Raw genomic sequence first — 21,070 nt, forward strand, 5'->3', positions numbered from 1 at the left:
CCTTAGTTGCTCACCGATTGCTTTTTCTTATGTGCCTTGACCAGGGGGCTACAGCAGAGCCAGTGACCCCTTGCTCAAGCCAGCGACTCCACACTCAAACTGGCAAGCTTGGGGTTTCGAACCTGGATCCTCAGCATCCCAGGCCGACACTCTATTCACTGTATCACCGTCCGGTTAGGCAAGTACATGAGTTCTTTACTCAGAATTCCTTCATGTTACCGTAGAAGTAGAAAGAAATATATACAACTGTATCATTTTACATATAGCACATGAAGGGGCAGAGGGAAAGTGACTTAACAAAGGTCACAAAGCAGTAGAGCACTTAATCCTAATCACATAACCCTATAAATGCTACCAGGTCCAGTTTATATTTTAATTACTTTTTTATTTATATTTTTTTGGGGGGTGAAGGGAGATAGTGAGACAGACTCCTGCATGTGCCCCAATTGGGATCCACCCAGCAACCCCATCTGGGGCCGATAATAGACTATTGAGCTATTTTTAGTCCCTGAGGCCAATGTGCTCCAATGGAGCTATCCTCAGTGCCTGGGGCCATCCTCGAACCAATGGAGCCACTGGCTGTGGGAGGGGAAGAGGGAGAGAAGCAGGGAGAGGGGAAGCAGATGGTTACTTCTCCTGTGTGCCCTGACTAGGGATTGAACTGGGGACGTACATACACCAGGCTGATCCTCTATACACTGAGCCACTGGCCAGGACCCAGGTCCAGTTTGATAAAGAGACTGAGGGTCAGAGAGCTTAAGGAACCTGTCCAATGTCACAGACATTAAGTAGAAGAGCTGAGATTTCAATGTTGCCCTATTCCAAATCCCATGCTCTTAATCACTACCATGTACTGCCTCTCACTCATGCAGCTCCCTCAAGAGGTGAGCACAGCGAGCATGTAGAAATGTTTCCCAAATAGCTTTCCAAGAATCAGAGTGACCCAGCTTGCCCTAGAGTTCGCAGATCTTAGAGGAACCACTTGCCGGCTGCCTGCTCTGAAGTCCCAAGCACTGAAGCTTCTTATCTTCCCGGGCCAACAGCAGCATCTTGGATTCTGTTCCAACCTCCCGTTCACCTGCATGACAGATGAGCTATGTCAATAATGGGCTGATCAGCTGGCGGTCCCCAGAAAGCACAGATACTAATACCTGTTTACTGAGTTATCTGTTAGTGTAATTCACTCATTAATTTAAAAAATCACTTATTATGTTCTATATCTTTACTGTGGTATTATTTATGACTGTACACATCTGTCAAACTCATAGAACTGTGCAATTAAAAAAGAGTGACTTTTACTTTATGTAAAATATATTTCAATACATCCAACTTAAATATACTATTGTTAAGTGCTTTGCAATGTGACAAGAAACAGTACCATACTAGGAGCAGGGTGCAATGTTCAATAAAATAGAGTCTCTGCCCTCAAGGATCTTATAGTCTAGAGAAAATTCATCCATTCATTCACTAAATATTTATTGAGATTCTACTTGGACACTACTCTGGGCGCTGAGGAAATAGTGATGTACAAACCAACCACGTCCTTACTCTTCAGGACCCTAGTGGAAGTAGGAAATAGTGGAATAGGTCAACAAGTGAGATACTTTCAGACAGTGATGAGTTCTACACAGGAAATAAAACAGGAATATATGACCAAAGATCATATAGATGTAGGAGGATTGGATTGGGGGGGAAGGTAACTTTAAAAAGGCTCCATGGGGGCCACTTTATAAGTGATATGGGAATGGTAACAGAAGCCAGTCATGTGAAGAGTTTTGAAAAGTACTGGCTGACAGAGTCTGTGCGCTAAAATTACAATCAGAAGGCCTGTGGCTGGAACACAGTGGCCCTGGCAAAGGGTGGTACACCAGGATACAGAGGAATGCAGGGGTCAGAAAGTGTAAGGGTTTTGTAATAAGCCATGGTAAAGGGTTAAGATTTTAATTATGTGCATAAAATGAAGTCACTGGAGAAGAGAAGGTGATGTGACTTGATGTTTTTGTTTGTTTGTTTGTTTTTCTGTATTTTTCTGAAGCCGGAAACGGGAGAGACAGACAGATTCCCGCATGTGCCCGACCAGGATCCACCCGGCACGCCCACCAGGGGGCGACGCTCTGCCCACCAGGGGGCGATGCTCTGCCCCTCCGGGGCGTCGCTCTGTTGCGATCAGAGCCACTCTAGCGCCTGGGGCAGAGGCCGAGGAGCCATCCCCAGCGCCCGGGCCATCTTTGCTCCAGTGGAGCCTCGGCTGTGGGAGGGGAAGAGAGAGACAGAGAGGAAGGAGAGGGGGAGGGGTGAAGAAGCAGATGGGCGCTTCTCCTGTGTGCCCTGGCCGGGAATCAAACTTGGGACTACTGCACGCCAGGCCGACGCTCTACCACTGAGCCAACCGGCCAGGGCCTGATTTATGGTTTTTAAATGACCACACGGTTGCTCTGAGGAGAATGGATTATAGGAGACTAGTACAAGCAATAGATGATGACAGACTGGACCAAGATGTGGGCAGGAGGAAGAGTGAGGAGGAGAGGGTGAGGTGGAAAAATCAGAAACCCTTTGAAGGTAGAGATGACAGACTTTGCTAATGTGGAGCATGAGAGGCGGGAGTGAACTGTGAATAAATCCTAGGCTTTAGGTTTGAGCAAATGAAAGATGGGGAAAAACAGATGTGGGGGTGGGGGAATAAAGCACTCCTTGTCAGACAAGGTAAGCATGAGTTGTCTGTTACACATCTAAACAGAGTCTGAAACTCAGGTGAGAGGTCTATAACTTTATATTTTTGGAAATCACGAGCTTACATATAATACTAGAGCTGAGTCACTGAGGGAAAAACTATAGTTAGAGTTGAGGAGCCTTCAATATTTAAAGGTTGAATGAAGGAGGTTTATAAAGGGAGACTAAGAAGCAGCAGTCAGTGAGATGGGAAGAAATGCAGTGTAGCGTGGTATCACAGAAGCCAAGAAAGAAGGCCCCTGATACGAGGAGTGGACTATGTTGAACCCTGCAGAGAACTGAGAAAGATAAGAACAGAGACTAGATGAGGCAACGTGGAGTCACTGGTGACCCTGCCCTAGTTCCCATTCTCCCATCCTTCCTGTTCTTGTCTGTTCAATTGGAATCCATCCTTTAAGGTTAAAGTCAACTTCTTTTGTGACCCCTTTCTCATCAACACTAATCTCAAACTCTCTCTTCTTCCAAGAATCACTAAATTATTTCAGCCAAAATTTTACTGTTCTGTTTTACAGGCATTAATCTCACCTGGTATTAAATTGTAATTACTCAAATGCAATAACTATAACATATAGTTTCTTTGTAGATTTCAAAGCAACAGAAACACAGTAGGTTTGTAACAAATATTAATCTTACGGTGAAAATAGAAATAAATACCAGCTACAGAGCAGGAAAGGACAAGGAGAAAAAGGAGAAACTAAGGCAAATACTGAAGGGGTCTAAGGAAACAAAACAAGCTCACAGATTAGTATCAACTTACTGGGCGTCTGCTCAGGGGAGCCCAGGTTGATGGAGTTGTCAGCAGCACCCACTGCCACTCCATTGATGGAAGAACCACAGTCTGCAATGACTCCCAGGCAGGCTGAGCGCCCACAATCCCAAAGTCGCGCTGTTCCATCTCTAGAACCAGATACCACATTCCTCCCCCGATCAACAATGGCTGTATCTAGGATACCTGGCAAGAGAGGAAAAAAAAGACCCTACAGAGTAGGCAGAAAAGAAACTACAGGGGCAGAGAAGACAGATTTGCATAAACAACTCCATTCCTTCACAAACATGTACTGGATATATACTACATGCTGGGCATGTTCAACTGCTAGAAAAACAAATAAATAGAACAGAATCCCTACTTCTCAATGGTTCAAAGACCAGCTATGAGAGACAGACATGGAAAAAGAAGCTTTGAAAGTAATTTTTGCCCTGGCCGGTTGGCTCAGCGGTAGAGCGTTGGCCTAGCGTGCGGAGGACCCGGGTTCGATTCCCGGCCAGGGCACACAGGAGAAGCGCCCATTTGCTTCTCCACCCCTCCGCCGCGCTTTCCTCTCTGTCTCTCTCTTCCCCTCCCGCAGCCAAGGCTCCATTGGAGCAAAAGATGGCCCGGGCGCTGGGGATGGCTCTGTGGCCTCTGCCTCAGGCGCTAGAGTGGCTCTGGTCACAACATGGCGACGCCCAGGATGGGCAGAGCATCGCCCCCTGGTGGGCAGAGCATCGCCCCTGGTGGGCGTGCCGGGTGGATCCCAGTCAGGCGCATGCGGGAGTCTGTCTGACTGTCTCTCCCTGTTTCCAGCTTCAAAAAAAAAAAAAAAAAAAGGAAAGTAATTTTTAGTGAAGTGTTCTAGAACAGTGGTTTTCAAGATATTATTTTGGCTTTAAAATCTGTTTGGGGTGTTTTTTTTGGGGGGGGGTTGTACTTTCTAAAGTTGGAAACGGGGAGGCAGTCAGACAGACTCCTGCATGTGCCTGACGGGATCCACCCGGCATGCCCACCAGGGGGCAATGCTCTATTGCAACCAGGGCCATTCTAGTGCCTCAGCGCCCGGGCCAATTTCGCTCCAATGGAGCCTTGGCTGTGGGAGGGGAAGAAAGAGACAGAGAGGAAGGAGAGGGGGAGGGGTTGAGAAGCAGATGGGCGCTTCTCCCAAGTGCCCTGGCCGGGAATTGAACCCGGGACTCCTGCATGCCAGGCCGACGCTCAACCACTAAGCCAACCGGCCAGGGCCTAAAATCTGTTTGTTTGTTTTTAAAACAAAAATTAAATAGGCATTTTAGAAAGTTCTGTTTGAAAATCAGTGTCTTAAAAATATCCTCCTGCTTCCATTGAGAATAGAAAGGGTTAGTCACCATCTTTTTTTTTTTAAGACATTTTTTTTTTTTTTTTTTACAGAGACAGACAGAGAGTCAGAGAGAGCGATAGATAGGGACAGACAGGAACGAAGAGAGATGAGAAGCATCAATCAACAGTTTTTCATTACGACACCTTAGTTGTTCATTGATTGCTTTCTCATATGTGCCTTGACCGCAGGCCTTCAGCAGACCGAGTAACCCCTTGCTCGAGCCAGTGAGCTTGGGTCCAAGCTGGTGAGCTTTTGCTCAAACCAGATGAGCCTGTGCTCAAGCTGATGAACTCGGGTTCTTTTTTTTTTTTTTTGTATTTTTCTGAAGCTGGAAACGGGGAGAGACAGTCAGACAGACTCCCGCATGTGCCCAACCGGGATCCACCCGGCACGCCCACCAGGGGGCGACGCTCTGCCCACCAGGGGGCGATGCTCTGCCCCTCCGGGGCGTTGCTCTGTTGCAACCAGAGCAACTCTAGCGCCTGGGGCAGAGGCCAAGGAGCCATCCCCAGCGCCTGGGCCATCTTTACTCCAATGGAGCCCCGCTGCGGGAGTGGAAGAGAGAGACAGAGAGGAAGGAGAGGGGGAGGGGTGGAGAAGCAGATGGGCGCTTCTCCTGTGTGCCCTGGCCGGGAATTGAACCTGGGACTTCTGCAAGCCAGGCCGACGCTCTACCACTGAGCCAACCGGGCAGGGCCAAACTCGGGTTCTTGAACCTGAGTCCTCTGCATCGCAGTCCAACGCTCTACCACTGAGCCACCACCTGGTCAGGCTAAAATGTTATTGAGTTTCATGGAAATGATGTAAGCTTAAAAAAACATATTTCTTGTTTGTCTTTTAACAGAGAGAGGGAGAGAGTTATTGACTTGTTTTTCTGCTCATTTATGTATTCATTGGTTGATTCCTGTATGTGCCCTGACCAGGATCAAACCCACAATCTTGGTGTATTGGGACGATGCTCCAACCAACTGAGCTATCTAGCCAGAGACAAAAAACAACAACAACAAAAAGCAGTTGTGAAAAGCATGTGCCCGTAGCTGGATTCTATAGCTGTGGCTAGGGAACTATGACTAGTAAGACCTGTGTACAAATTTCAAGTAACACCAAAGAGCTGCCACCTAGAAAGTTTTCCTTTTCAACCCCCACCCAGGACTTTCTCACAGGCCAAAAGACTGGAACAAACTGCATGAATAAAAGCTGAAATCAGATGAACAAACTTTCTGTAACCCACTCTAAGCCAAGTGACACTCATGTATTCTTAAGGAGAACTGAAGGACGTTGGGAGCTTAGGATCCATGGGGTGGGTCCACTCAGTAACTGTAGTATTCAAAGGGGTTGTAAGTTGACTGAGTGTGCATTCGTGTTGAATACACATTTTGTTAAGTTCAACGCGCACAGTCACGTGCTGTTCCACTGGAAAGTTCCCCTGCACCTCACATTCAGAAGGCAAGCCAGAATGGAGGGGAATCTCCTAGCATTTGTCTAGACTCCTTTGGCTCTTAGACTGCACAGGCTGCCCTGACTCCTTAGATCTGCCAGTTCTTCAGGCTGAATGCAAAGAAGTCTCCAAATATCCTTTCTATTCCCTCTCAATGCAGCCGTGTACTTACAGAAGTAAACCATGTATTTGCTGGGATTAAAATGTGTCTGTTAGCCTGACCAGGTGGTGGCGCAGTGGATAGAGCGTCGGACTGGGATGCGGAAGGACCCAGGTTCGAGACCCTGAGGTCGCCAGCTTGAGCGCGGGCTCATCTGGCTTGAGCAAAGAGCTCACCAGCTTAGACCCAAGGTCGCTGGCTCCAGCAGGGGGTTACTCGGTCTGCTGAAGGCCCTCTGCTGAAGGCCCGCGGTCAAGGCACATGTGAGAAAGCAATCAATGAACAACTAAAAAGTCGCAACGAGAAACTGATGATTGATGCTTCTCATCTCTCTCCGTTCCTGTCTGTCTGTCCCTGTCTATCTCTGCCTCTGTAAAAAAAAAAAAAAAAAAAAAAAAGTGTCTGTTAGATAATCTGTATGTTATCTGACAAAGGCATTATAAAGAAATATTAAAACTTAAAGCCCAATCTCTACACACAACTTATTTACAATATAGTCACATACATAAGGCAAAAACACTGGGTTAAATATCGTTAAGTATAGGGTAATACATAATTAATTCCCAAATGAGTGGTATAGTGTGTATATAGTTCCAAAGGAGGGAACACATTAAGGAATTATTTGGGGACATTATTACATTTTCAAAATATCCAAAGTTATAAAATAAAAATAATATTGTTACCTTTTCAACATTTCAATTAAGGATAAAACATCTCTAAATTTATTTTTTCCAACCAACCAACCAATCAGTTACAAAGGGAAGATATGCTCACTGTTTCTATAATCTCATATCAACTGGTTATATAGATAATCCATTTTAAAAATCTGAACTGTGATTTAAATCCATGGAAAGAAACTGTTAGTTTCATGCTCTATTTCTGTTGTGTTGTGATGAAGCCATGTGCCACCTTGCTTTTACTGTCACCTCAGCCAAAGGACTAACAATGAGAAAATGTGGGCTCCTCTCTCCCACTCTCTCTTTCTCAGCACACAAGCAGAGAGAGGCTCTCCTGGGGAGAATATTTTCCTCTTATCAATTGTGAAAACAACTATCTGTAAGATATTTTGTTCTAGATAGCAATAACTAGACTGAACAGTAAAAGAATTTCTCATCCTTTGGAGAAATAACAGCTCATTTATATGGCCAGTTGTCTGAATTACTTGTATTTTTGTGGAAACCAGGCTTCTGTTTCTATCTTTTTTTTAAGCAAGAGAAATAGAGAAAGGTGGACAGACAGGGACAGAGGTAGGCAGGGAGATGAGGAGCATCAATTTGTTGTTGCAGCTCCTTAGTTGTTTATTGATTGCTTCTCACTGGGGCTCTCCAGAGAGCCAGTGACCCCTTGCTCAAACCAGTGACCTCTGGCTCAAGCCAGTGACCTTGGGCTTCAAGGCAGTGACCTTTGGGCTCAAGCCAGTGACCATGGGGTCATGTCTATGATTCCATGCTCAAGCTGGCGACCCCGTGCTCAAGCTGGTGAGCCCACACTCAAGCTGCAACCTCGTAGTCTCGAACCTGGGTCTTCGGCATCCCAGGCCAACACTCTATCCACTATGCCATCCCCTGGTCATGCTGTTTCTATCTTTTTTGTGATTTGTCTATGGGGATCATCAGAGAAGCCTTTTGGAAAAAATCACCGTTCATACCTCCTTTGTGACCTTTGAAGGTCACCACGCAGCTAGCATCTTCAGCTGACCAGATCTTTAGCTGGGCATCCATTCCCCCACTCAGAACCACAAGGCCTGATGGGAAAAACCTGCAACAATTCACATCAAACACATGTCCTTCCAATACTCTCTGGAAAAACAAAAGAAAATTCCAGGCTAGTTGTCTTGTGCATCCTTGATGCTCTCTTACCTCCCACATCCTTGGTCTCTTAAATGAAGTATCTATATACTATACTCACATGCTGCGTTTTAAAAATAAGGTGGTCCGAAGGATCTCATTAGCTCATTTGTCTACCATGTAGTTTTCTAAGAGCTGTAGGCTCCCTTACTGACTTTGGCTACAGATGTGGATTTGAACTCCACAGCTCTCACAGTCATCCTTAGGATAGTTCTACATATAAGAAGCTGAGGAGGCTTGGGGACTCTCTTATTCACCACTTCTTAAAATCTTTTGAATAGACGGGGAGGCTAAGCCATAAATCTGTGTAACAGTCTAGCTACTCTGTCTTAGAAATGATCACTCAATGCAGTTCACACCAAGGGACTACCCACTTAGGCATTCACTGGCCTGGCTCCTCCACTGTTCTAGCCCCAATTTGTTCTGGCAAATCACCAGGCTCGAGGATGGTTCTCAGATTAACAAATAGAACAAAGATTGAAGTGCAATGGTACTATATTTTTAGAATGCGACAATCTTCTTCCTATGGTCCAGTCCAGGGTTTCTTACACTACCCTTCATGTATATGACCCTGAAAGTGTATCTAAAGTCTTTACTCTGAGCTCTCCATTGGAAGCCTGCCAGATTTTCATGCTGCCATCAGCACTAGAAGACACACCAAGGCCTCCACCACTGGACACATCCAGGCATGTTATCTGTTTCAAAAGACAAAACAAACCAGTGTTACAAATAAAGAAATGCTTGTCTTCCCTTGTAATATGTTGTAGATCCCCCATTTCACACTCCTCCCAGACATCCCAACACAAAAGACAGGTGGTGCATGTAAAGGTTGACTTTCATCACCAATCTCCCAACAAGGCTAAAGCCAACATGTTTTATTTCTTGAAACAAAGAGATATACGTTTTGTTTTCTTTTTTTTTTTTTAATTTTTTTTAGAGAGGAGAAGGAGAGACAGAGAGAGAGAGGAGAGACAGAGAGAGAGAAGGGGGGGAGGAGCTGGAAGCATCAACTCCCATATGTGCCTTGACCAGGCAAGCCCAGGGTTTTGAACTGGGGACCTCAGCATTTCCAGGTCGACGCTTTATCCACTGTGCCACCACAGGTCAGGCCGTTTTGTTTTCTTTTTAAGATTTTATTTATTGCCTTACCAGGCACTGGTGTAGTGGATAGAGTGTCAGCCTGGGATGCCGAGGGCCCAGGTTCAAAACCCTGAGGTCACCAGCTTGTGCGCGGGCTCACCAGCTTGAACATTAGGTTGCCGGCTTGACTGTGGGATCATAGACATGACCTCATGGTCGCTGGCTTGAGCCCAAGGTTGCTGGTTTGAGCAAGGGGTCACTGGCTCAGCTGTAGCCCCGCAGTCAGGGCACATAGGAGAAAAGCAATGAATGAATAATTAAAGTGCTGCAACTATGAGTTGATGCTTCTAATCTCCCTCTCCCATACTCAAGCTGGATGAGCCCACATTTAGGCTAGCAACCTTGGGGTTTCAAACCTGGGTCCTCAGGGTCTCAGGCAGGCCAATGCTCTATCCACTGCGCCAAAACCTGGTCAGGCAAATAAGACATATTGAAACACTTACCTACTCACTCTGAAATCAATTTAATCCCTAAAGCAACATAGCCCAACCTCTTTCCTGACTCAGGTGGTTTCTATCCAACCACTTGCTAGGAATCTACTTTTGGCTACAGAGTGGACATCTCAAACTAAACATGGCCAAACCAGAACTCTTATTTCCCCTGCTCCATAGCAATACAACTACTTGCCCCCCAATCAGTAAATAGCACCACAGTTTACCCACTTCTCAGGCCAAAATTTTTGGAATCATCCCGAATCTTCATTTTCTCTCTCATCTCATATCCAAGTCATCAGCAAATCCTGTCTGGTGTCACACCCCCAGAATGGAAGTTCTACAACAGTTTTATTCATTGCTATAGCCCCAGTGCCCAGAAGGATACCTGGAATATAGTAGGTTATTAGTAAATCTATGAATCAGGCCTGTCCTGTGGTGGCACAGTGGATCAAGTGTCGACCTGGAACAATGAGGTTGCTGGTTTGAAACCCTGGGCTTGTCTGGTCAAGGCACACATGGGAGTCGATGCTTCCTACTCCTCCCCACTTCTCTCTTTCACTCTCTCTCCCTCTCCTCTCTAAAACAAATAGTCTTGAAAAATTAAAAAAAAATCTGTGAGCCTGACCCGTGGTGGCACAGTGGATAAAGTGTCAATCTGGAAACGCTGAGGTTGCTGGTTCAAAACCCTGGGCTTGCCTGGTCAAGGCACATATGGGAGTTGATGCTTTCTGCTCCTCCCCCCTTCTCTCTCTCTCTCTCTCCCCTCTCTATAATGAATAAATAAAATCTTAAAAAAAAAAATCTGTGAATCACTTAATAATAAGCTCAAATAAGAGAAAAGGAAAAAATAGAAAAGGGGAACAATTAATAATTTTTTTTAAAAACCTACTTCTCAAAAGATAAGTGGTTTTCTCAACTCTGCCAAGGAGGCCCTGGCCGGTTGGCGCAGCGGTAGAGCGTTGGCCTGGTGTGCGGGGGACCCGGGTTCGATTCCCGGCCGGGGCACATAGGAGAAGTGCCCATTTGCTTCTCCACGCCCCCCTTCCTCTCTGTCTCTCTCTTCCCCTCCCGCAGCCAAGGCTCCATTGGAGCAAAGATGGCCCAGGCGCTGGGGATGGCTCCTTGGCCTCTGCCCCAGGCGCTAGAGTGGCTCTGGTCGGGGCAGAGCATCACCCCCTGGTGGGCAGAGCTTCACCCCTGGTGGGCGTGCTGGGTGGATCCCGGTCGGGCGCATGCGGGAGTCTGTCTGACTGTCTCTCCCCGTTTCCAGCTTCAGAAAAAAACAAAAACAAAACTCTGCCAAGGATTTCATCACTTCTTCCCCCAGTAGTCTTCAGCACTATGTTTGTATACTGTAGGGCTGCCAAACAAGGGCAAATTTGCTCCCTAGAAGATATTTGGCAATGTCTGCAAACATTTTCAGTGGTCACAACTGAAGGTGGTACCTCACTGGGATGCTGCTAAACATCCTGCAGTGCATCAGAACAGCCCCTTTACACAGCAGTTCAGCAAAACCAATACCCAATTTCTTGTTCATTTTGGTGAACCAGTTGTTAAAATGGTACTTGTAATCAGGGTTCTCTCTAAGGTGGGCGCCTGGGCAGCCGCTCCATGTGAAAATCACAAATTTATATTCCTTACTCCTTTTCAACATTCATCTGCTCAACAGTGTATTCTAAGCACCAGCAGTAATGTTCATTCGTACATACGTGAAAAAGATTGCAAGTGAGGATGCCAATCAAGAAGTAATATGGAAATATCTTAACTGTTTTATTGTTTTTGTCAAGTATTCTTTAATATTTTAAAACTTTCTTATAATGTAATCTAGTTTTGTATACCTTTTATTGTTCTCATTTAAATATTAAATGCATGATATAATAAACTACCTTTCCATATATCTTTTTTTTATACTTAAAATGGTCATTATGGCAGAGAACCAGTTGTTAAATTATTCGAATCCCACCACCACCTTTACGATCTGCAGTGGTGCAGTGGATAAAGTGTTGGCCTAGAACACTGAGGTCGCCGGTTCGAAACCCTGGGCTTGCCCAGTCAAGGCACATGCAGGAAGAAACTACTACAAGCTGATGCTTCCCACTTCTCCCCCTCTTTCTCTTTCTCTAAAAAAGGAAAAAAAAAAAGTCCCTTTATAATAATTATCTAGCTCAAAATGTCAGTAGTGCCAAGGTTGAGAAACTCTGTTATACTGTACTGTGTCCTCTCACTTAATGTATTGTCCCAGGAGGGGACAGGATATTATGTTATTTATCTGTATTACCTATCTTTGGGGCCCTGGTTCCTAAACCTAAAAAGTAATTACATCTAAATTATCATCCATTTCTTACAAAGTGATAGAATACTGAGGAGTCGATTATAGGTCATATCAGCTGTTTCCTGCCTCCAAACTTTTATTAAAGAAAAAGGAAGCCTGACCAGGTGGTGGCGCAGTGGATAGAGCAGTTGGACTGGGCGCGGAGGACCCAGGTTCGAAACCTCAAGGTTGCTGGCTTGAGCGCAGGCTCACCAGCTTGAGCACGGGGTCGCCGGCTTGAGCGTGGGATCATAGACAGGACCTCATGGTCTCTGGCTTGAGCAAGGGGTCACTGGCTTGGCTGCAGCCCCTAACCCAGTCAAGGCACATATGAGAAGACAATCAGTGAACAACTAAGGTGCTGCAACTATGAGTAGATATTTCTCATCTCTCTTCCTTCCTGCCTGTCTCTGTCTGTCTCTCTCTCACACTCAAAAAATAAAATAAAATAAAATAGCAGGTACTATAAAGGCTTATTTTGGTAAAACATTTAAAGAAAAAAGATTGGTTCTGACCTGTGGTGGTGTAGTGGATAAAACATAGACCTGGAACACTAAGGTCGCTGGTTCGAAACCCTGGGCTTGCCAGTCAAGGCACATACAGGAAGCAACTACTATGAGTAGATGCTTTCTGCTTCTCTCTCTCTCTCAATCTCTCTCTCCCCAAAAATCAATAAATTTAAAAAAAAAGAAAGATTAGGAGGATCAAGTCAAATAATGATATATATAAAGCTTAGCACGGGCCCTAGCCAGTTGACTCAGAGGTAGAGCATTGGCCTAGCGTGTGGATGTCCTGGGTTCAATTCCCAGTCAGGGCACACAGGAGCAGCAACCATCTGCTTCTCTACCCTTTTTCCTTCCCCTTCACTCTCTTTCCCTACCGCAGCTATGGCTCAACTTGTTCGAGCACATTGGCTCTAGGCATTGAGGAGGGCTCCACAGAACCTCTGCCTCAGGCACTAAAAGTAGCCTGGTTGCCAACATCGACCCAAGATGGGCAGAGCATCAGCCCCAGACAGAATCGCTGGGTGCATCCCGGTGGGGGCACACATGGGAGTCTATCTCTCCTCCTCTCACTTGGGAAAAAAAAAAGCTTAGCACAATGCTGGCACATAGGTAATCAGTAAATGTTAGTTATTACTACTATGCTTGTTATTAATAAAGGCTATATAACAAAAGTTTACAGAAGTAATCTTTAGATTAGAAAAAGAAAAGTGATTCACTTTCTGTTGTTTCCTAAATTTTCACCCCTAAACACATATTTATTTTGCAATAAGGGGAAAAAATAGCTATTTTAAAAAATGTGCCACACAACAAAAAGTGGAAGGATTTTTGTTTTTTGGATTTTTCCGAAGTGAGAAGCAAGGGAGGGGGGACACCACACAGATTCCCACATCTGCCCGACCGGGATCCACTCCATAAGCCCACCAGGGGGCGTTGCTCTGCTGCAATCAGAGCCATTCTAGCGCCTGAGGTGGAGGCCATGGAGCTATCCTTAGTGCCCAGGCCAACTTTGCTCCTGTGGAGCCTTGACTGAGGAAGAAGAAAGAGACAGAGATAAAGGAAGGGGGAAGGGGGAAGAAGCAGATGAGCACTTCTCCCATGTTCCCTGGCCGGGAATTGAACCCGGGACTTCCACATGCCGGGCCGATGCTCTACTGCTGAGTCAACCAGCCAGGGCTGGAAGGTTTTAATATAACCAGTTTATCCACCTATTTTTCACTTCTGCTTTCAAAAGCCACAATAGTAGAAAGAGCTTTATCATTTAGACCTCGAAATTTATTCCTCGCCTGACCAGGTGATAGTGCAGTGGATAGAGCGCTGACCTGGGACCCTGAGGACACAGGTTCGAAACTCCAAGGTTTCTGGCTTGAGAGTGGGCTCACCAGCATGGCACGGTCGCTGGCTTGGGCCTGGGATCATAGATATGACCCTATGGTTGCTGGCTTGATCCAAAGGTCAGTGGCTTGAACAAGGTGTCACTGGCTTAGCTGGAGCCTCTCAGTCAAGGCACCTATGAGAAGTAATCAATGAACAACCAAAATGCCACATCTACGAGTTGATGCTTCTCATCTCTCTTTCTGTCTGTCTCTGTCTCTCTCTCACACTAAAGAAAAAAAAAAAGAAAGAAAACTATTCCTGTATGACCAGGCAGCGGCACAGTAGATAGAGTGTTGGACTGGGATGTGGAGGACCCAGGTTCGAGACCCCGAGGTCGCCAGCTTGAGCACGGGCTCATCTGGTTTGAGCAAAGCTCACCAGCTTGGAGCCAAGGTCCCTGGCTCGAGTAAGGGGTCACTTGGTTTGCTGAAGGCCCGTGGTCAAGGAACATATGAGAAAGCAATCAATGAACAACTAAGGTGTTGCAATGTGCAACGAAAAACTAATGATTGATGCTTCTCATCTCTCCGTTCTTGTCTGTCTGTCCCTCTCTCTGACTCTCTGTGTAAAAAAAAAAAACAGAAAAAATAAAACTATTCCTCAATAGCTGTACTTAGAATTTGAGAAAATGTCCCTGTCCTGTAGGCAAAGGGCTAAAATTACGAGCAATAGCAAATTATGCAAATATCAGCTACTATCATCATTATCCAAAAGCCAGTAAATAGCTCTGCAAAAACACATAAGAAAATTTCATTTCAAAATTCCTTTGTCTAAGATACCAGTGAGTGGATTTATGCACATATTCTATGTGATTCCAAGTACCAGTTATCATACTTCATCAGCTCTTATCTTATAATCAAAATAAATGAAAGACATATTACTTATAAATGTTTATAGCACAAGACAAGTAGATACAAAAAAATTAACAGGGTACCTGTATTATATTTCTCCTTATTTTATCAAAACACATTCTTTTTTTAGATTTTATTTATTCATTTTTATTAGAGAGAGAGAGAGGAAAGAGATAGAACAGGGGGAGGAGCAGGAAGCATCAACTCCCTTATGTGCCTTGACCAGGCAAGCCCGAGGTTTCAAACCGGCAACCTCAGCATTCTAGGTCAACGCTTTATCCACTGCGCCACCACAGGTCAGGCTCAAAACACTTACACTCTTTGCATGAATCCTGGAAAAAGTGGTATACGGTGCCAAAAACTTCGAAGATGCATTTTCCTTTGGACATGAAATATGAATGCTTTTCTAAACAGAGAAGAAAAGATGAAATACATCAGTAAAGCCACTCTAGTGGAATTAAAGCCTTTTAACAAAAGCATTAGGACAACAGGAAATGCTCTCTAATCCTCCATCGCCAGCCCAGAAAACTATTGCTCCCCTATAGATCTGTAGGGCTTTCACTGCAGGGGCTGTAATGCAATTTGGAACCACTCAGATGCCATTATCCTTTTATGTTAACCTGTCTCATAGAAGACAAACCAATACTAAGATACAACTGACAAAATGAGAGCATTTTAGAAGAAAATGTAATACCAGTACTCTTTATTAGCAATGGGGCAAGGAGCAGAATTAACAGATGTGAAGAAACAGCACCAGCCCTCAAGCCTAGGGCCTATGGACTAGTCTAAAAGTAAATGCCTATAAGAACTTTCAGAAAGAATGTTAGACTGCTGACATCCACAGATAGCAGAGAAAACTGGTAAACTGGCAAAGTAAATTGTAAATTATGTTACACTCTAACACCGTGTAGGGCCTGGTCAGGCTTGTGGTGCCCATTCCCACCTAGGACTTAAACTGGCTGTCCATGTTTGTAGATGGTCATCGTTGCAGTCATAGCTGTATTATGATTCCTATGTGTTTTGCCTCATCATTATCACATTTTTCAGCTACTGTAGCAAAATAACACTAGTGACATAGTAGGAAATTATACCTAGAACCAGATGTTAGATTCAGGTGACAAGACTAGCTAAAGTAGACTTTGTAACCATTACAACTAAGTATGTTGGTATTTCAAGGTAGTATGTGTAGAGGTATAAAAGGCTTAGTAAACCCATACGTTTTCAATTATAAATTTTATAAAACCTAAATGCACATCAAAGATTCGATATAATTCCTTACTCTAACTGGCAGAATACCAACCCTACTATCTCAGTGCATTTCTCTATAGAGAGCTGAGGACCTACACTCATCAAATGGTCCTACCCTGTTATTTCTTCCATAGTAGTACTTCAAAGTTTCTGGAAATTCTGCTGGATAACAAAAACGTCTTCAACAATCAAGATATTCTAAACCTCTTTATAAGGCTAATCTGTGTACAACAAGCAGTCCCCACAATTCATTAGAAAGAACAGTTTCAAAGTTATAATACTCTTATCACTGAAAATCAATATGCTCTTATTACAGGTCTTCTACTCCTTTAAAAAGACCATCAGAATAGCTATACAAACTACTTCCTTAGACTGCATATCCATGCCTGGCTGCCTGCAGGCCTTTCATTAAATGAGGTTTTGATTCTAACCACATGACAAAGCCCATACAGCTAGCTGCCAGAGAGCTGACCTGGATTTGGAATTGTCTCCTGCACCCAAAACTAAAGTGTCAGCTAAACTCTCCTGGCTAAATATTCATACCAAGCAAGGACGCAAGAGGCTCTGAGAAGGAGCTTAGTGTTCAGGCCTCTGTAGGCACTGTTTTGCTCTCAGCAGACTTCATTTCTTTGGGGCTAATTATGTGAAAGAGTGCAAAAATCAGTGGTTTTCTCCTGCTTATCAATCTTGCAAATCCACCTCTAATCCATAACAAACTATGAAGGAAGATAAATGTGGAACTGCCTTCCAACATCAGCAGTAAAGAATCATGCTGTTAATGAAAATATTTCAAAGAAAAGCTACAGGAGATAGCAAAACAGATAGTATTTAAGGGTGGGGAGTTGGAGAGGGGAATGTGAGTATTTCACAGTAAGGTGAAATTCAAAGTCAAATTATTTTATCTTCCAGGGTTAGATTTTTAAGCATGTTGACAGATCTATTTAAAATAATGTACGTAGTTAGCATCAAATAGCAAAGTGACTCATGGCAATTAGGAAACAAATGAATGCTCAACCATAAGCACTTACTGTCTGACCCAGCAGGTACACAGCAGAAATTAGCAATGATGTTGGAAGATAAGAAGTGTATCAGGGCCTGAGTATGAAGGGAAGAAAGGAAGTCAGCACCCTGCCAATAATGGATACAAGCGAAACACCTGGGGAAAATGCAGGCTTGCAAGGTGGTGGTATACTTGAAATTAATATAAACTGCGTTTCAATTACAACATATAATCTAACTAGTTTGATTATTACAGGTTAATGAACCTTTCTGAGTCTGTCTGCTTATCTGCAAAATGGATTTTAAAATACCAATCCCAAAAGACTATTAGGATAACTCAGTTTTGTAATATTTTACATTTTCATTCATATGCAGTCTCACTCCCCACTAACCAGTCTATAAGGCAGACTATTATCTCCATTTTATTGATGAGGAAACTGAGGCTTAGGGATTTATTTGTCTAAAATTATATTTTTTAATTGAATTTATTGCAGTGAAACTGGGTAATAAAATTATATAGGTTTCAGGTGTACAATTCTATAATACATTATCTGTATATTATATTGTGTGTCCACCACCCCGAGTCAAGTCTTATTCCATCACCATTTACCCCCCTTTATTTTCTTCTACCTCCCCCAACCCTTTTCCTCTCTGGTAATCACCATATTGTTGTCTATGAGTTTGTCCAAAATAATATTGCTAGTAAATATCAGAGTTAACTATGAGTTGGACTCAGATCTTCTAACACTCTACAATTCTATAATTGTTGATGAAAAAAACAGATATAAGATGCCCTGGCCAGTTGGCTCAGGGGTAGAACATCAACCTGACATGTGGAAGTCCTGGGTTCAATTCCCGGTCAGGGCACCTCTGCTTCTCATTTCTTTCCCCTCACCCCCTCTCTCTTTCCCTCCCGCGGCCATGTGAATATGTTTTCAACTGTAAATTTTATAAAACCTAAATGCATATCAGGTATTCCGATAAAAAGTGAAAGTCTGAATTGAGGTGTGCTGTGTTAAATATACATAGGATCCCAAAGACTTAATAAGAAAAAAGAAATGTAAAGTATTTCATTAATAATCTTATTAATTACATGTAGAAATGTTTTAGATATATTGGGCTAAATAAAAAATATATATGTATGTACATATTCTTTTCAACCACAATCTAAAGGGCATCTTTATGGGATATAAATTAAGAATATTTAGCTTCCAGAATATATTTGCAATATGCATGACAGATAAAAGTTAAATAAAATATATTATTAAAATTAATTTCACTTGTTTCTTTTGTGGCTACTAGAAAGCTTAAAATTATATATGTGATTATATATGTGGCTCACATTATTTATCTGTTAGAAAGTGCTGGTATAAGGAAAGAGGAAGTGTGACTGTACCTAAAAGTACCATATATGTAACTACAAAAGAAAAATTGACATTCAAAGGCAGTAAAAACTATGATTATGGTACAGATGAAATGAAGATGAAACTGATTGACAGATAACAGTATAAATATTTAAAGTAGATATATAAATATTACCATATATATGGACACCGTATCAAGACATAAACACCTACCTTGTTTATTTCATTCACAATAAATCCTTCTGAAGCTGTAACCTCTGGGATGCCATCAAGGCCAATTCCTTGACAAGTTAGGCTGCCATACAGAGTTGGTTTCCCTAGACAGCACAAAGAAACATGTCTCAAAAAATAGTAAAAATTTAATATTTTTCTCCTTGAAGAACCAATTCAAGCATCTGTATAAATGGTAGGAAATTAGTTCATGAAAGAAAAACAGGTATTTGTGTTTAAAATGAGGCAAAGTGGAAAGACTAGCCCAAGGGAACCTAATTAGGGAGGGAATACACTCAAGGACTAAAAACTAGGAAGAAAGGTTTGAAGATACAATGTAGCATTTATAGGGACAGCTCTAGGAATTGATCTGAGTCTCAATTTCAATGGCTGTGAAATGGCATTCTTTCAGGATGAAAGGTGAAGATCAACATGAATATATGCATTTATCTACTGTATATACATATAATACATAGTAAAGAGCTAAGCTTCATTAATCTGGAAAATGTACTTAAGTAGAACACTGTTCTTGCAGTGATATGAGTTTAAAAAAGATATTATCCTATACATAAATGTATGCAGATAGTAGAATGCAGTTAAAAACATGTTCTTCTAGTCCCCATCACATATTCTATATACACTTTTATAACAGCCAGTAACATGCTGTTTACATTTCTAACCTACTATTAGACTGGAGTCCTAATGTTCAGAAACTAGCAGGTTGCTATAAATGATTCAATAAATAACTGTTGGTACCAAGCTGAAATTCTAGGAGAGAAGTAAAAACCATTACGAACCTAAAGTGCTTCCTAGACAGGGTAGAACCTTGAAAGCAAGGTAGGAGTCCGACTTGTGGTGGCACAATGGATAAAGCATTGACCTGGAACACTGAGGTCACTAGTTTGAAACCCAGGGCTTGCCTGGTTGAGGAACATATGGGAGTTGATGCTTCCTGCCCCCCCCTTCTTTCTCTCTCTCCTGTCTCTAAAATAAATAAATTTTTTAAAAATTAAAAAAAAAGGCCCTGGCCGGTTGGCTCAGTGGTAGAGCGTCGGCCTGGTGTGCGGGAGTCCTGGGTTCGATTCCCACCAGGGCACACAGGAGAAGCACCCATCTGCTTCTCCACCCCTCCCCCTCTCCTTCCTCTCTGTCTCTCTTCTCCTCCCGCAGCCAAGGCTCCATTGGAGCAAAGATGGCCCGGGTGCTGAGGATGGCTCTGTGGCCTCTGCCTCAGGCGCTAGGATGGCTCTGGATGCAACAGAGTGATGCCCCAGATGGGCAGAGCATCGCCCCTGGTGGGCATGCCGGGTGGATCCCAGTCGGGCACATGCGGGAGTCTGACTGCCTCCCCGTTTCCAGCTTTGCAAAAAATGCAAAAAAATAAAAAGTAAAAAAATAAAAATAAAAAAAAAAGCAAGATAGGACCAGGCCCAGGCTGGATAGTTCAATGATTAGTGCTGTGCCCATACACCAAGGTTGTGCGTTTGATCCCAGTGAGGGCACATACAAGAATCAACCAATAAATGCATAAATAAGTGAAACAACAAATCAATGTTTTTTTCTCTCTCTCTAAAAATCAATAAGTAAATTATTTTTATTTTTTTTAATTATTTTTTATTAAGTGAGAGGTGGGGAGACAGAGAGACAAACTCCCACATGCACCCTGACTGGGATCCACCCAACAAGCCCTTACCAGGCAATGCTCTGTCCATCTGGGGTGGCTGCTCAGTTGCTCCACAACCAAGCTATTTTAGACCGTGAGGGGAGGCCATGGAGCCATTCTCAGAGCCTGGCGCCAGCTTGCCTGAACCATTCGAACCACAGCTGCAGGATGGAAAGAGGGGGCAGGTGGAGAAGAAGACGGTTGCTTCTCCTGTGTGCCCTGACCAGGAATTGAACCCAGGATTTATAGACACCAGGCCGATGCTCTACCACTGGGTTAACTGGCCAGGAACACAAAAATTAAAAAAAAAAAATAGAAAAGAAAAGGAAAGAAAGAAAGATAGGACTAGGTAGGAGTTAAGGGAAAGGAAACTCCAAGTCAGGGAGGGGGGCATGTCAAGAACAAAAGAAAGGCCCTGGCTGGTTGGCTCAGCGGTAGAGTGTCGGCCTGGCGTGCAGGGGACCCAGGTTCAATTCCCGGCCAGGGCACATAGGAGAAGCACCCATTTGCTTCTCCACCCCCACCCCCTCCTTCCTCTCTGTCTCTCTCTTCCCCTCCCGCAGCCAAGGCTCCATTGGAGCAAAGATGGCCTGGGCGCTGGGGATGGCTCCTTGGCCTCTGCCCCAGGCGCTAGAGTGGCTCTGGTCGCGGCAGAGCGACGCCCTGGAGGGGCAGAGCATCGCC

General features: G+C 43.8%; 1 protein-coding gene across 5 annotated transcripts in view; it reads right to left on the minus strand.

The window, feature by feature from the left end:
* The window catches only part of PAAF1 (proteasomal ATPase associated factor 1), a 43,830-nt gene that overhangs the window by 13,583 nt on the left and 9,177 nt on the right, over window positions 1–21,070 (minus strand). For 2 of the 5 annotated variants that reach the window (XM_066250239.1, XM_066250248.1), the window contains exons 3-8: window positions 18,727–18,830; window positions 15,219–15,308; window positions 8,883–8,981; window positions 8,088–8,238; window positions 3,488–3,682; window positions 987–1,078 (exon numbers count right to left, since the gene is read on the minus strand). In XM_066250239.1, the coding sequence (XP_066106336.1) occupies window positions 987–1,078; window positions 3,488–3,682; window positions 8,088–8,238; window positions 8,883–8,981; window positions 15,219–15,308; window positions 18,727–18,830 (731 nt within the window). Of the gene's footprint in view, window positions 1–986; window positions 1,079–3,487; window positions 3,683–8,087; window positions 8,239–8,882; window positions 8,982–9,782; window positions 9,835–13,996; window positions 14,148–15,218; window positions 15,309–18,726; window positions 18,831–21,070 lie in introns of those variants that run through there. The other 3 variants (XM_066250271.1, XM_066250258.1, XM_066250264.1) reach the window with 3 other exon arrangements.

The sequence above is a fragment of the Saccopteryx bilineata genome, chromosome 1 (assembly GCF_036850765.1).
Source record: "Saccopteryx bilineata isolate mSacBil1 chromosome 1, mSacBil1_pri_phased_curated, whole genome shotgun sequence".
Lineage (NCBI taxonomy): Eukaryota > Metazoa > Chordata > Mammalia > Chiroptera > Emballonuridae > Saccopteryx > Saccopteryx bilineata.